Below are 14055 nucleotides of genomic sequence, written 5' to 3'. Positions count from 1 at the left end.
GCCCCAAATCCACCCTTCTTCCAGCGGCGGCCCGTCCCCACAGCCCCCCCCCCCCCCCCCCTCCCCCGACAGCCAGAGACGTGCGAGCAGGTAGCGGGTTTATTCTCCAATATTCGTTACAAGGAGCAGGCGAGGGCCCCGGGGCAGGTGGGGAACCATCCCCGACATCAAACGGTGCAGTTTCCCTCGCCGTAGCGCCGGCACTTCATCACCTTCAGGTAGGTCTCCACCTTATGCAGGTCCTTCTTGAAGCAGGAGAGCAAGCCGTAGTTCTTCAGCAGGGCGTCCTCGTTGCGCAGGTGGATGTCGAATTTGTCGTAGGTGGGTTTGAGGATCTGGGGACCCCGCGGGCTCCGGTCCTCCAGCTCCTGTGAGAGGATGGAGAGGTGCTGGGGGCCTGGGGATGAGCGTCCTCCAAGGGGCCCACTGCCAAGGCTCCCGGCTAGCTTTAGAGGAGGTTGGCAGTCCCCCCCCGCCTTGATCATGTTTCAAACGTACTTTTGAGTTGATGTGTTTACAGGAAGGGTAATTTTGCAGAGGTGATGCTGCACAAATTGCTACCGGTGAGAAGGGAGCTGGGCACAAGGCCGCAGGGAGGGAGGAGTGTGTCTTCTGGGGTCTTAAAATAAGCAGAAAGTTGCAGGGTCTCTCTGTAGCTACTCTAGCCAAGGAGACGGGGAACCAGGTAAATAATTCTCTCTTTTCTCCCATCTTCCCAGTGGGCAAAGCTCTAACTCAGACCCAAGCCACATGCATCTGGAGCTGAGAGATCTGCAGCCTGCCACTCCTCCTGCCCTGCTTTGCTGACCCGCTGGCACAGTAAACAGGACAGTAAACAGTGTCATAAATGGGTGAAGTGTGATTATTTGTCTAGTTTCTGTGTACTGCTTCCCAATGCCCAAGCACATATCAAATGGAGAGCAAAATCTGGAAGTGGTGCTGATACGTACACCTACTTATTCCAGCTGAAGTGCCAGGACAGAAGATGTCCGTTTACTCTCAGGGCCTGACTTTCAGAGTTATTTAGATGCTAGATGTAAATAATTGTCCAGACTCATTTCTCACAGATATGGGTCTCAGACCTCTGGCTACATGGTGATGCTGGCAGATAAACTTAGTTATAGAGCAAGCATAACTGAAAAGGTGTCCTGGCAGATAAGCAATTTCATTTAAAACAACAAAGCAAAAATTAAGAGTGACCCTTGAAGAAGATCACTCTCCAGCTCTCAGCTCAGAGAGCTCTCAGAGAAACATCAGAGCATAGGCTTCCATCTGTACACAGACTTATACAAGTTGCTTTTATAAAGTGTCATAAGTCCTTAAAGCCAGGTTGCAAACCTTGCAAAATTTACTCCACTTTAAAGTTTTTTGCATGGAGATGTAGCAAACGTTATATTGCTGTTTTTACAGCAGATTTAAGCAACTGAGTATTCTTTGGTGCTGGATTTGGAAAGAGTTTGGGTCTGTACTGCTATCTGAGTGGTTACGGCAGTGCTGTTAACATTTGTTATGTGTTTTCTTATACTGCCCAGTGATGAAACAGGTACAATGGGGTGTCATGATCTCATTGTCTTAAGGTAAGCAAAGTCTAAAGGATGCCACTGGTCTTCTGAGTGGAGGTGGGGAGATTTCTCGTGGTCTTTGGATCCCATGGAAGACCCTGAGAGCTGAGTGCCCTGTAGGAGTTCTCTTATTCTGTAGCCATACTACATGCTGCAACTTACCCTCATCAGAGCTTGGATCCCTTCTTCCAGGTCCTTTAGTTTTTCATACACTCTGTCTGAGGTGCCAAAAACCAGATTGTTTGTGAACACCTTGCTTAGGTACTGCACTGGGGTCAGCCAGGACTGGATGAGAACCAGTGAAAACCGAAGGAGCTCCATGTCCTGAAATTAAGAAAAGAAAGGGTCAAAGCTGTGCAGATGAGGTATTTGGTAGAGTTACCTGTGTGCCCTGCTCCCTCTGAAACAGCCTGGAGGTGACCCAGAGATGTGCCACTGCTCCTGTGGCTTCAGCAGATACAAACGAGTTTGCAAGCTGAGGAGCACCACCCAGCCATTTGTCCTGTGCAGACAATAGTTTTTTCTCATCCTTAGAATGGGAATATGATTCATAGTATAACCCAGAAGAATCTTTGTTCATGCAGGGCTTAAATAGTAAAAAAGGGAGAGGAGGAATGAAGCACTGAAGTGCTCACAGATGGAAGCTCTCTGTTCCTGTAATGAAGTACAGCTGGGATCTTCAAACAGGTCTGTGCTTGTCCCAGGGGAGGGAACTTACCGATTTCTGCTGGGCATCATCTTTCCCCGTGGGAGCAGGGATGGTTTCAGAGTAACAAAATGCTCCCTGGGAATTTTTGTTGGCATGTCTTTGGTCCTCTGGAATATAGGTGCGTTCCTGTGGAGACATCCCAAATACACTCAGGTCTGTTGCCCATGTACTGGGAGAAGACCACAGACACTTTCCCAAGCAGTCCTGAATGGTTACTCTTTGCAAGAAATACATGAGACATGAGGTGTCCCTGTAAAGGGTTGGCAGGTAGGAAGCAGGAGTTCGTATGTTGGCACAATAGCTACTGGACTTAAAGGTCTTCCTTTCACTAAGCCAAGGTGCTAAGGTGAATGCAAAACACACTTGGACTGGGTTCTCCCAAGGAGTAGATGAGCCCCAAGGACAGCTCTTGCCAAAGTGACAGCTCATGCCAGCTCCTGGCAACAGCAGAGACTGGATAGTTTTAAGCATTCAGAATCAGCCAGGGCCAAAGGTGACCAACACAGGAAAGTCTTGCAAAATATCGTGCCATCTCCCACTGCTTTCAGAGCCAGCTTTCTCTTTGAGACAGCTGACCCTGTGCAGTAGGTTTGGATGTGGGCAGCAGTGGCCCTGAGGAGGGGACTGTGCAGGATCAGATGTGGGGGCAGAGAGCTGAAAGGAGGAGGCAGGGTCCAGGCTGATGGGACATAACCTGTCCTGTCCTATTAAGACCCTTTCATCTCATCAAGAGCTGACAGAGGAGACACCAATAGTTGAAAAGTCTCTGTTTCTAGGAAGTTATACAGTCCTGAAACCATCAGGCTAATGTGGAGGAGATGCCCAGAGGCCACGACACTTACGAACTCTTTGTATGTCTCCGCAGCCAGGAGGTGAAGGTGCTGAGCCCTCAGCACAGCATTGGCAAACAGGTTGGAAAGAGGCATGGCCGGGAAGGTGGCAGCTTCCTGTGGCCACTGCAGTCCCAGGGTGATCACAGCAATGAAGAGAGGAGAAAACCATGACCCTGCAGCAAAACAGAGAGGAACGGTGTTAGCAGTCCTTTAGTGACTGCTGAGGAGGGAGGTGGCACCTGGGAATTAATTAATTCCCAGCCTCTTCTGTCGGTGCTGGCTAAGGGGTCACCTTCCTTCATGTCTTCTTGGACTCTGTGAGTGAGCTTAGCCCTCCCCCAAATCAAATGAAACCCTGTCCCCTTTCACTCGATGTGCCCTCGGGGCTTGTACTGCTCCCAGTGTTATAAGCAGCGTCTTTGTAGCTGAAGAGTCATTGTTGCCCCATGAAAACTAGAGTGTGTCCCTATGTTTTTCCCTAACATGCTCATGTTTTTCCGTAGGCCTTGCCCTCATGAGAAGAGCACAGTGCACTCTTCATTGTGTGAGCAAGCAGGGGTTGGCGAGTACCAGGCGAGGGCCTGGGATTACCTCACTTTAGCCTTGGTTTACACCATGCTGCTGACGTGAAACCGGCTGTCTGCCTTCACTAGGACAAGAGCTGATGGCATTACCTGTGCTGTGACCAGCTATTTTTGCTCTCTGGGGCATACCTGTAGAATCTGGTGATCTTTGTCAAGCGTAAAGGTTTTCAACCTTCAACATCTAACTCGCACAATGTCCATCTGTGCTTACAGAGACCACAAAGTTAATCTCAGACAAATACCCTTCAGTGGAGGAATGCCTTGGAGCCTGTAGGACTTGGACATACACATTAGACATCATCCTGATACCCGTCGTAAGCTTTGAATATGAGTTTTAATATCCCTGCCAACATTTATGTTAATAATAACTATTATAACTGTGGCTTGACCTTGTTCTTCATGTTCTCCACCCTCTCCTTGCCCAGCTGAGGCTAAAGACTACCTAAGTTAATTCATGGATTAAAGTCACACTGTAAGGAGAGGTATTTCTTCTTCATTGATTTATAAGTTGACACGTTTTAATTTAGGGCTGGCACTGAGTGTGTATAGCCCACCACAGTACTGCCCCGTCATCATCTCCCATCACCCTAAGCATGCGCAGCCCTGGCACTCCTTTAAAACTGAAATAAAGAAAAGTACCTGGAGCCATTTCTGCCCGGTGAGTTGCTCAGGTGTTGCTTGACAATGAATGTTTCCTCCTTTCATCTAGGCTGGTAAAGGTAACTGTTGAGCCACCCCTTATATAGCAGGGTGTCTGTTTAAAATGTATATATGTGTTCATGATCACAACAACATCTCTGTATCTTCTCTGTGCATAAATGCACAAGTGTTCGCAATGGTGCTACCTAATTGTAGTCATTTATACATAGATGTAAAGGTTGGGGAGGTTGTTTGCCTAGGGATGAAACCAGTGCTGAATGATTTCGCCATATTCTGCTGTTTATTGCAAATAAAATTTTCTTGATCATTGGAAGACCCATCCTAAATCAGATCAGTGCTTTTACACAGTGGAACTTGCCATGTCCACCTGATTTTTCTGCCTGGCTCTGAGCCTTGGCCCACAGTTAACTGGGCTGACTGGCCAGTTTGGTAGACTTCTGACTTAAAGCAAGTGAGCTGTTTTCCCCTTTACTGTTAGCGGGGATAGAGCTGGATGGATATTGTCACATGAATCCTATTTCAGCCAAGTAATTTCTACCAAAATTTCAAAAGTTCAGCAAATAGTTTTGGTGAGCTGGTTTGCCATAGGTGTGACAAAGAGCTGTCATACCCAGGTGCTTGTTCGGGTACCAGCCTGCCCGCTGCAAATCCAGATGCCAGAGCTCTGGGAGGTTTCTCACATCCTCAGCTGGACAAGGCTATGAGAAGATCTGGTTATGAGCATCTGCTTGCTCTTGCCTGAGATGCAAACGTGAAATATCTGGATTAAGCAGAGGGCTGGTGTGGAAAGGAGGAAGAGAAGATGGGGAAGAGGAGAGGTCACAGCACATCTATCCCTGCTTTTGAGCAAAACAAGACAGAACCTGGGATGCCCAACTCCGGGGGGGGCTTAAAGGACTTTTACTCCCCATAAGGCACCAGTTGCCCCAAACCTCCCTGTTTTGGCCCTTTGTCTGGGGTTCAAAGACTGCTTCCTGGTTAGGGGTGGTGATTTGGCTCCCCCAAGCCCTGGGTTTGCCGTGCCCCTCTGGCACGGGTTCGATTTCCGAGAGGCAACATCCTCACCGGGGCGGCTGGAGCAGAGGGTGCGAGAGCTCATTAATAAACAAGGTGGGGAGAGCGCGGTTTGTTCCGAGAAGCCCCTGGGTGTTTGCTCACTGGAGATGTGGTGGTGTCGCAAAGTAAATGTCAGTCCCTAGAGAAGAGGGAACAGTGGGTCCTGCAGCTATCAGGTATCCCGTCACCCAATAGCCAGCAACATCTGGGTGTGTTTTTCTACTCCAGATTGTGTTTAAATACGTCAATATTTGTCAGAGATGAGCAGAGCAGCGGGCACCCCAGCCCAGCACAGGCTCTGCTGCCTGTTAATGATGATGCTCGACCACAGCAGCTAAATTGGTACAGCATCTTGCACCCGAGTCCTGCCCATCTGCCTCTCCAGGTCTGTAAGTAAAAACATGGTGCAAAATCAACATGTTTTATGTCGCAGCCAAGCACAGAGATGCCAGGATGATCCAGACTGTGTGGTGCCCCTGAGGCTTGGTTTGTCCCCGATCATCTCTGGGCATTAAATGAGGCAGAAGCTTCGTGGAGAAGGCAGTGCGTGACTGAAATGCTGGGCTGGGCAAACACATGCCACTGGCAGAATTACGTTGCATAAGCAGCTCTCAAATACCAGCTTGGCATTTTTCTGGCTTTCAAATGCCTGCATTTGCGACCCAAAGTAGCATCTCATAAAGCAGCATGACACTGTAATTTCCAAGTTTCTTTTCTTTTTTCAAAGAGAAAACCCCCTCAGTTCTTTTCAGGGTGGTCCCATGTCTACCCGCCTTGCCCTGAGCATCACCAGCAGCATCTGAACAAGTGAAGCAACTTTCCTTGCAGGCGTGCGCACTCCTTGGGTCCTCCCGACCCCCCAGCCTGGGGTGGTTGTGTGGAGAGGACCTTCCCAGGCTGATAGATGAGCTGCAACCAGTGAATCCTGACCGAGGAGCCAGCTGCTGGCCCACAGCCCAGGCTCTGCACTTCAGTGGGCAACGACATGGTTGACAGAGGTTTTAAGTGATGGTTGACTACCTCTGCTAGCTCACGACTCAGAAGGTAAACATTCCTTTTCAGGTTGAATTGATGGGTTTTATTTACTAGAACTAGAACCGCTCAGTTTCACTGAACCCATTTCTAAAGATGAGGCTGAGGATGTCCAGGACTGCAACCCAATCTGTCTGCCTGGCTGTCCTGCTGATGGTAGGGATACAAATCAGGTCAAAATACAGAGCCTGGACTGTATATACTGAAATATATTTATTTACATTAAATGCATTTTAAATACAAACCTATCTCAATATAAAATTAAAACAAACCCTATCTCTAGGCTCCCTAGAAACCAGTCTAAGCGTTTAAAATAAAACACTAACACTACAGAAATATTTATTTGCTTCTGGCATTTTAAAGGAAGCCAAAGCCCTGGGCTAAGAGGGTGACCAAGTGGCAGAGCGGAACTGGGGTTGCTGAAACTGCTTTTGACATCGGTGGCTTCCTCTCCAGGTGCAAACAGCAGATTCTCCTTATTTTTGTATGATTCTGTTAAGTCGGTTGAGCAAGTTGTTTACACAGAGCTGAGAAAGCAGTTGGGAACTGGGAAGGCCAGAAAACTTGCCTTCCTCTTCCATTTCTTAACTGAAAACAAGGGATGGAGGGAGGAGCTCTGCTAGTCCTACAATCTTGGCTGACGTGGAAACCGGGAACAGCCAGTTCACTTCTCTCACTGTGAATACTCCTTTCTTTAATTAATCAATTTTATAAGTAAAACATGTTTAAGTAACATTTATATACATGCGCATGCAACTGATTTGGGATAGTTTTATTTAACTAGTAAAATTCAACCTTAAAATGCTGTTTTTGTGCTATTTAGATTGAATACCAGTTTTCCATGAAGGTGGTTTACTACAAAACAAGAACCATCCTGTTCCCTGCTGGAAAGCCCTGTTTGCTCACGATTTTACCCTCCCTTTTCTGCTGGCTGTTTTGGGAAGCAGAGCAGTCCTGTCTTCCTCTCCTTGGGGCCCGAAATGTCATGAGCCACAGGGGCGCAGGGGCCCTGGGCTCTCTGAGGGGGGGGACGGACTTTTCAGCCCCACAGTCCTCGTCACCCTCTTGTCCTGCCTCATCCCAACAAACCCAACGCACTGTGCTAGCCGTGCCTCTCTGGACCCCCCCGAGCCCTGGTGTTGGGTGCCCAGCCAGCCCCGAGCCCCATCACCCACACAGCTGCTGCTGCTGTGCCAAGATAATTTTTATTAACAAACCCAATTAGCGCCGCTCTGCTCCTCTCCAGATGTTTTTCAGCTTCTCTTGCGAGACCAGATGTAGCCGGGAGCGGAGCTCCTGGCCCTGGGCCCTGTTCTCCTGCTTCGGATCCTGGCGATGGTCTTTGTCTCTCATCCCCAGCTGACGTCTTGGGACCTTGGATGTCCCCCCGTGCGTGCTCAGCGAGAGCTTCCAGGAGAGCCCCTCGGCTGCTCCCGGCTTCACATCCCTGCCTGTGCTCGGGGCCCTGATGAGGTGAAGTTTGGTTTCTAGCTAAGCTGGAGCCATGAAAAGCTGCTCCTTATTCCCAGGGCATCCCACCAACACTGGCACCAGGGTTATGGGACACCCTCGGACCAGGCACGGCAGGGTGGAACAGGATGTGAATTTACCCATTATCTTTATTAGGACTTGAAAAAGCAGTTGGACATTTGTGTCCCACAATTTACATCTTCCCCATAGCTTCTGAGGTCGGACACATGCCTCACCATGGGGACGTCTTCGTGACACGGGCCAGCTCTTGCCTGGAGAGGAGCAAGTCTTGCACAAGACCCCCTGGGTGAGAGCTGTCTCCCTAGCTTTTCCTGTAGTCTTTGGGGAGAAAGAGGTGCTTTTGGAGGATCCTCCATCTCAGACAACTGCCAGTTTGGCCTGCTGGACACGTCCATGGCTTGAGAGCTAAACAGTGGGCTAAAATCCACTTCTCATAACACCCACATGGTGCTGCTCACCTCAGCTCCTCTGCCAGGGCTGCAGCGGGGTCTCACAGCCTGGGAGGGTCCTTGCAGCGTGGAGAGTGATGATGCCTGGTCCTTTTCTTCCCAGGGATGGTGGGGCTGGAGGAGACCCACCACCCACCCTGGTACTTCCATTGCATTAACCATTCAGGATCTCAGCGCCGTGGGGTGGGGCTGCCCAGGGTTTGGGGCCAGTTTGCTAGTGGGGGGACTGCAGGTGGCTCCTAATTTCTACATAGGCTTTAGAGATTCATCAGCGGGGCGGTGAGAGCGACAGCCAGGGCAGGGCAGCCTTGGTGGGCACAGCCCGGATGCGGCAAAGCGAGTACCCAAGGGCAGCAGGACCTGAGCTCCGTGCAAGGCTGCTGGAGGTGGTTTGCAGTCTGGGATCGCAGCCCGGAATCCAGGTGTCCATCAGAGCCATGGTCCAGTGCAGGAGCCGGGAGCCCATCCCCTCGGGTGCGGGCAGGGAGCCGTGCCACCGGTGCCGGTCTCACTCTTCGCCTGGGTGCTCCCCAACTGTCCACTTGGCCTTCACGTCCCGGAAAGGAGTGATGTCCTCGTAGGTGGCCATCTGCTCCACCTCCAGGCCCTGCGCCAAGAAGAAGGAGGTTGAGACACGGGAGGGGAACCATGGTTCCATCCACGGTGTATCCCGCCTTGGGACACCCAAGTGGGGACCCATCTCCAGGCTATTCCCCCTGAGATTGGGGCAGCTTCTGAGAGGGGAGGAGATGGCGATAGATGGCTGGATGTGCTCAGAGCTTGGCTCAGTGCTTGCAAAAGGCACTTGGGAGGAAGATGCCCTGATGCACCCTGCAAGGGCTGGTGGTACCTAGCAGACACCCAGCAAGGGCACAACTGGCTATTTCAAGGCTCAGGTTGATATTACAGAGGTACTTCTGTAATTAATGAAGCATTACCTCATAGGTGTGGTCCTCCTCTGGGCTTTCCTTGCCTTCACCCTATGGAAAGGAGAGTCACAGGCTGGGTGTCAGCAGCCACCAGGATCCCTCATCCCATGTCCCCGGACTCATCCCGCCAGGCCAGGTCCCACCGCTTCCACAGGCAAATCGGCACAGTCCCACATACCATTTTTGATGCTTATTTTCCCAGTTCAGCTAGCCACGCGCTCATGCAACAGCCCCAAATCCAGTGCCTGCCCGTCCCCATCCCTAGCAGTGTCCTGCCCAGGATGCAGGACACTGCTGTGAGCACCGCAGCGACGAAGCTGGGGACATCCCCACTGCTGGAGATGCTGTCACTTACTTTGTCTAGGAAGAGGAGCATGGGAACGCTGATGAAGATGACAAGCAGGATGGACTGGATGATGATGATGGTGTCTTTCAGGGTGTTCCTGCTCTGGATCTGCTGGATGCTACTGTGACCTGGGGGAAGCAGCACAGGGAAAGCTCCAAGTCCCACCTCTGTGCCAGGCTCCCGGGGAACAGGGATGAGCTCGGCATGGCCACAGGTTTGTGTATCAGGAAGAGTGGATTGGGGGACAAGGGTGACATGCCCTCGCCCTTGAGAGAGATCAGAGCATTGCAAACTGCCCCCAGGGTTGGCATCAGGGACCAGCTCTGGGATGAGACACCTTGGGCAGGATCCACCACTAGTCAGGACCAGGAAAAATCTGATTTATTAGGGGAATGCAGTCCCTGGGGTGTGTTTTTGTAGGATAGACGTGCCAGGGCAAACTGGGGGAGGTTGTCCTGCTGCTTGGTGGCTGGCAATAAGCAAAGACACCTCTGTAGTGCTATGGAACATCTACAGTTGTGTTTGAAGGGGTCCCACCAGCATAGGGAAAGGTAGGTGCATAGGAGCACGATGTGGGGTCCATATGGAGGGGGAAAGGGTGAGAGAAGGAGAAAGAGCATTTCCTGGGGTGCACTGAGGATGGGGAGGTCCCACTCACCCATGACTCGGAGCTCTGTCGCGCACAAGTGCGGCTGCTTCTTCTCCGCCGTGAGGTTCTTGCTGTCACACACATAGATGCCGTTGTCCTCATAGGTGATCCTGAAGATGGTGAAGTTGATGAGGTTGTCTTTCCTCTCGATGCTGTAGCGGGAGGTGCTGTGATCCAGCCCGTAGAGGTCATCACTGTCCTCTGCTGTTTTGTACCACTGCATGCTATGGGGCTCCTGGGAGTAGCAGATGAAGTGGACGGGCATGTTCTTCTTGGCCGCCACGTAGCGCGGGTGCTGCTGCACCAAAGGGCACCCGCTGCCTGCCAGGGGACAAGGGTGGTCGTGATGAGCAAGGACGCAGCACCCGGGGACCATCGGAAAAAAAGCTGCTCCCATGAGACCCTCCCCAGCATCTCTCAAATCAAGAGCTTCCCATTTTCATGGATTATACTGCTTTTAAGCATTCAGTTTTGTTTTGGTGAGTCATCATCCTCTGGGGGTAGACATCAGAGAATTTTGGTGAAAACATGCTTTTAACGGAAACTCAAATTTTCTGTGGGAATGGCTTCACTCAAATACTTTTTTGCTGCTCCCACCCCACTTCTTTATGTACATCTTGTTAGTCCCAGCTCCAAAATTACAGCCTGTGCTGGCACGCACCATGGAGCCTTTGCTAGGACAACCGCACCTCCCCAGATGGCTTCTCTCATGCTTCCATATTTTTTGCATTTTGCTGTATTTTGTATTTTTGCCTGTGTTTTGGTCCCAGAGCCGGTGAGGTTGAGGGTTCGTCTGGGTTGCAGAGTTCATGCTTAATACCCCGTGGGTGGAAATGGCACAAGCACTGTGTGCTTGAGCCCAGTACTGGGTCCCAAGGCACAGCTTGTTCATGCAATGTGCTCTGCAAATGCAGAGGAAAACCATGTGTGTGCTTAGGAAAGACAAAATGGATCCGGCTTTGCAGAGGGAGAGGGAAGGTGCAGGGCTGGGGAAATGCCATGGAGGAGGTCACAGCCTGGGAATTGCCTTTGTGATGGAGAAGGCCTGTGAGTGATGGGACATCTCCAGCTCTGCAGGGGACTGGTACCTTTGTGGCATAGCCAGTGGGGATGGGAGGAACCCTGGGGACATGCGTAGGGAAAGAGCCCAATGGGTCTGAGAGGTTACCTGTGCTGTTCCTGGTGCTGTTCCTGTCTGCTGAGATCCCACCTGCAAGACAGGAGAAGGGCCCTGAGATAGCGGCCAAGAACCCATGTAGGACAAGCCCATGTAGGATGTCCCACATGGGATGGCACGTACTGTGGGTCCTTCGTGCCCACTCCATATGGGACGGAGTGCTTGGGAGCATCAACCAGAGCCCCACTCGGAGGACACGGGGCAGCACGGATTTGGGTACAAACACTTCTATTTCCATCCCATCTCCTTAATCTTCTCTGAGTTGCTTTCTGGTTGACATCCCGGGGAAACCTGCCTTTGCTATTAACATCCCCCTAAGCTGGCACCTCTCAGAAAGGGTCCAGACAGACTCACTCCTCTTTATTTACACTTTCCATTTTCTGAATCAATCAGAAACCCTTTCCCTGCTGGGTCTTCCTTGGGCGTGGAGACCCATGATGGCCAGGGGGGTTCTCAGACCCCGGAACATTGCAGCCCCCCCTGGCACAAAGGCTGGATGGAGCTGTGGGACCTGCGATACTGTGCAGGAAGCAGGGTGAGGGGAGGGGGACCCCCAGCACCCATGGGTGCCCCTGCCCACAACTCCAGTGCCCCTGTGCCTCGGTTCCTCTTGCTGCAGCTGGGCAGGAAGCACCAGCCCTGTTTACCGCACCGCTTCAGTGCCCGGCTCCGTCCGCTTGATGAATACTCGCCAAACTCCACTGTGGGGAAGCTGGCATGGAGGCGGGGGGCTGCACCCCCTCCTAGCATATTGGGGCAGCTGCAAAACTCCCCCCCAGAAGAAGAAGGAAGGTTCAATTCCCTAGCCTGAGTTTTGCCCTGAGCCTCGCCAGCCTCCTGCAGACCTTCCTGCCCCGAACAACAGCCTGGCAGGGAGCTGGTGGCTCAGCCGTGGGCTCCCCTCCCTGCCCCAGAGCCTCTTCCAGGTCTGTGCTGCCCTGTTCACCTCCAGCACCTACAACTCTGCAGGCAAACTCTCCCCTCCAGCCTCATTTCATTTTTTCCTGAGATGGGGAGATGTGCCTCGTCCGGGCTGTGCGTTGGGTACGTGTCCCCACCACCTTCGGTCCTGCTGGCCAGCCGGGACACAGGGCTTTGCTCTCCATGTTTTGTTGGTGTTTCTAAATGAAGACCAGGCTGGTCGCTCACCCTGAAAGCCCTCACACCCCTCAAAGCCAAGATTTCTATTGCAACCACGGGTGGGCTGAGCTTCCCCTGTCCTCCCTTGAAGCCTCCCTTCGAGCTGGGATGCCCTGCAACCTTGAATCCATGCTGGCCTTGGATGGCCATCCAACAGAAACCCTTTAAACGTCCTTTCTCCTGAGGGCACAAGCTTCCCCAGCTGAGGGTAGGATCTGCTGCAGGTTTTTGTGGGTGTCCCTGCACCAAGCAAGAAGGGTTGGTAGGGGACAGGAGCCTCTGTCCTGGGTTTAGCTGCTGCTTCTCCACGGTGATGCAAAGGGGAACAGCACAGGGATGTTCATGCAGGGCCCACAAATCACCCACAAAAGCCTTTTTCCCTCCCATTTCTGCTCTGATCCCGGGCACTGAACCCCATGGAGCAAAGGGACATGGCTTGGCCATAGCCTCAGCAACGTTCCAGCCCCATCCTCAGGCCTCTGAGAGCAATAAATGGTAAAGAAACCCCCAACAACCTTTCTTTCCTGCCACCTGCAACCACAGCCGAGCAGGCTCTGCACCCATTAGGCATCGGGCTCCTGCCAAAGCCAGCCAGCTGCCCGAGAAAGTGTCCCATCCCTGCACCCCTCCCTGCACCCCAATGGGAAGCAAAACCCAAAACCCGAGGCAGGCGTCGAGCCCCGAGCCCTTGCAGGTCCACCCTGGGTCTACTGTGCCCAGGGCTGGCTTCCTGCACGAAGCAGGACTGAGAGTGGCGATTGCAAAGCTTAAAACTAATGCATTTAAAGCCAGACCTGGGTGAAGTCCCTCATTGCAGTAACCAAGGGACGCATGCTGGTGCATTGCCTGGGTGCACGTTTCTTTGTTCTGAAATGCAAAGCCCGTGTTTGATGCCTACCTGTGACCAGAGCCATCAGCCAGAGGTTCACCTGGAGCACCCAGAGCCTCGTGCAAAAATCAGCCATCTTTCACTGCAAATGGCAGGGAAACATCCAGTCACCGGCCCTTGCTTCTGCAAAACACAGCGGCTGCTCCGACTGGCTTGGCCTCCGTACCTAAAAATGGCAAAGCTGCTGCTACTCGAGACGGCCCCTTTCCTGCTCATGTAAATCCTCCTCGATGGGGACTTTCCCCTCGGGGCCGGTTTTGAATGCAGCGCAGACGCTGGGGCGGCTGGTGCCTGCGCCCTGGGCACCGTCCAGCCTCGTGTCACCAGGCTGTGCTCGTCATGGTGGCGTTATTTGATGGAGGTGGCCACGACTGGTGTGGGTCCACGCCAGAACTGGAGACGAGCCCATCTGCAAAGCACCTGGTGATGCAAAACCTGGGCTGAGCACAGGGGATGTGCCCAGGGAGCAGGATTCGACTGCTGCATCCCCGGGGGGTAGAGGATGGGGGGTTACCCCCAGGGTTGCACCCCAGCTCCACAGCAGCTTGG

General features: G+C 52.2%; 2 protein-coding genes and 1 long non-coding RNA gene across 4 annotated transcripts; 1 reads left to right on the top strand and 2 right to left on the bottom strand.

Moving 5' to 3' along the window:
- LOC115344286 lies at positions 1-9861 on the top strand. 2 transcript variants are annotated; one of them, XR_005932931.1, is made up of 5 exons: positions 1-218; positions 720-851; positions 3608-4002; positions 5838-6448; positions 9742-9861. It is a non-coding gene; the product is annotated as an uncharacterized LOC115344286 (long non-coding RNA). The 2 variants fall into 2 exon arrangements; XR_003924493.2 differs by lacking the exons at positions 5838-6448; positions 9742-9861 and having other exon boundaries at positions 3608-4661.
- Positions 87-4395, bottom strand: LOC115344285 (somatotropin). The gene is made up of 5 exons (XM_030021302.2): positions 4328-4395; positions 3114-3277; positions 2281-2397; positions 1725-1886; positions 87-368 (listed from the first exon to the last, which is right to left on the bottom strand). The coding sequence occupies exons 1-5, from the start codon at positions 4335-4337 to the stop codon at positions 168-170; spliced, it is 654 nt and encodes a 217-aa protein (XP_029877162.1). The 5' UTR covers positions 4338-4395; the 3' UTR covers positions 87-167.
- Positions 6462-13697, bottom strand: CD79B (CD79b molecule). Its single transcript, XM_030021300.2, has 6 exons — positions 13516-13697; positions 11469-11510; positions 10310-10621; positions 9661-9779; positions 9315-9356; positions 6462-8983 (listed from the first exon to the last, which is right to left on the bottom strand). The coding sequence occupies exons 1-6, from the start codon at positions 13580-13582 to the stop codon at positions 8885-8887; spliced, it is 681 nt and encodes a 226-aa protein (XP_029877160.1). The 5' UTR covers positions 13583-13697; the 3' UTR covers positions 6462-8884.
- Positions 13698-14055: the final 358 nt, after the last annotated feature.

This window comes from Aquila chrysaetos, chromosome 8 (assembly GCF_900496995.4).
Source record: "Aquila chrysaetos chrysaetos chromosome 8, bAquChr1.4, whole genome shotgun sequence".
Taxonomy (NCBI): domain Eukaryota; kingdom Metazoa; phylum Chordata; class Aves; order Accipitriformes; family Accipitridae; genus Aquila; species Aquila chrysaetos.
This window is presented reverse-complemented; position numbering and strand designations above follow the sequence as displayed.

Excerpts from the sequence above, each read along its gene's own strand:
- LOC115344285 (XM_030021302.2), bottom strand. Across the intron at positions 1,887-2,280 it reads ATGATGCCCAGCAGAAATCG|GACATGGAGCTCCTTCGGTT; the intron begins GTAAGTTCCCTC and ends TCTTAATTTCAG. Across the intron at positions 369-1,724 it reads GGATCCAAGCTCTGATGAGG|GAGCTGGAGGACCGGAGCCC; the intron begins GTAAGTTGCAGC and ends ATCCTCTCACAG.
- CD79B (XM_030021300.2), bottom strand. The coding sequence starts at position 13,582 with ATGGCTGATTTTTGCACGAGGCTCTGGGTGCTCCAGGTGAACCTCTGG. Across the intron at positions 11,511-13,515 it reads GCTGATGGCTCTGGTCACAG|GTGGGATCTCAGCAGACAGG; the intron begins GTAGGCATCAAA and ends CCTGTCTTGCAG. Across the intron at positions 10,622-11,468 it reads CAGCACCAGGAACAGCACAG|GCAGCGGGTGCCCTTTGGTG; the intron begins GTAACCTCTCAG and ends GTCCCCTGGCAG.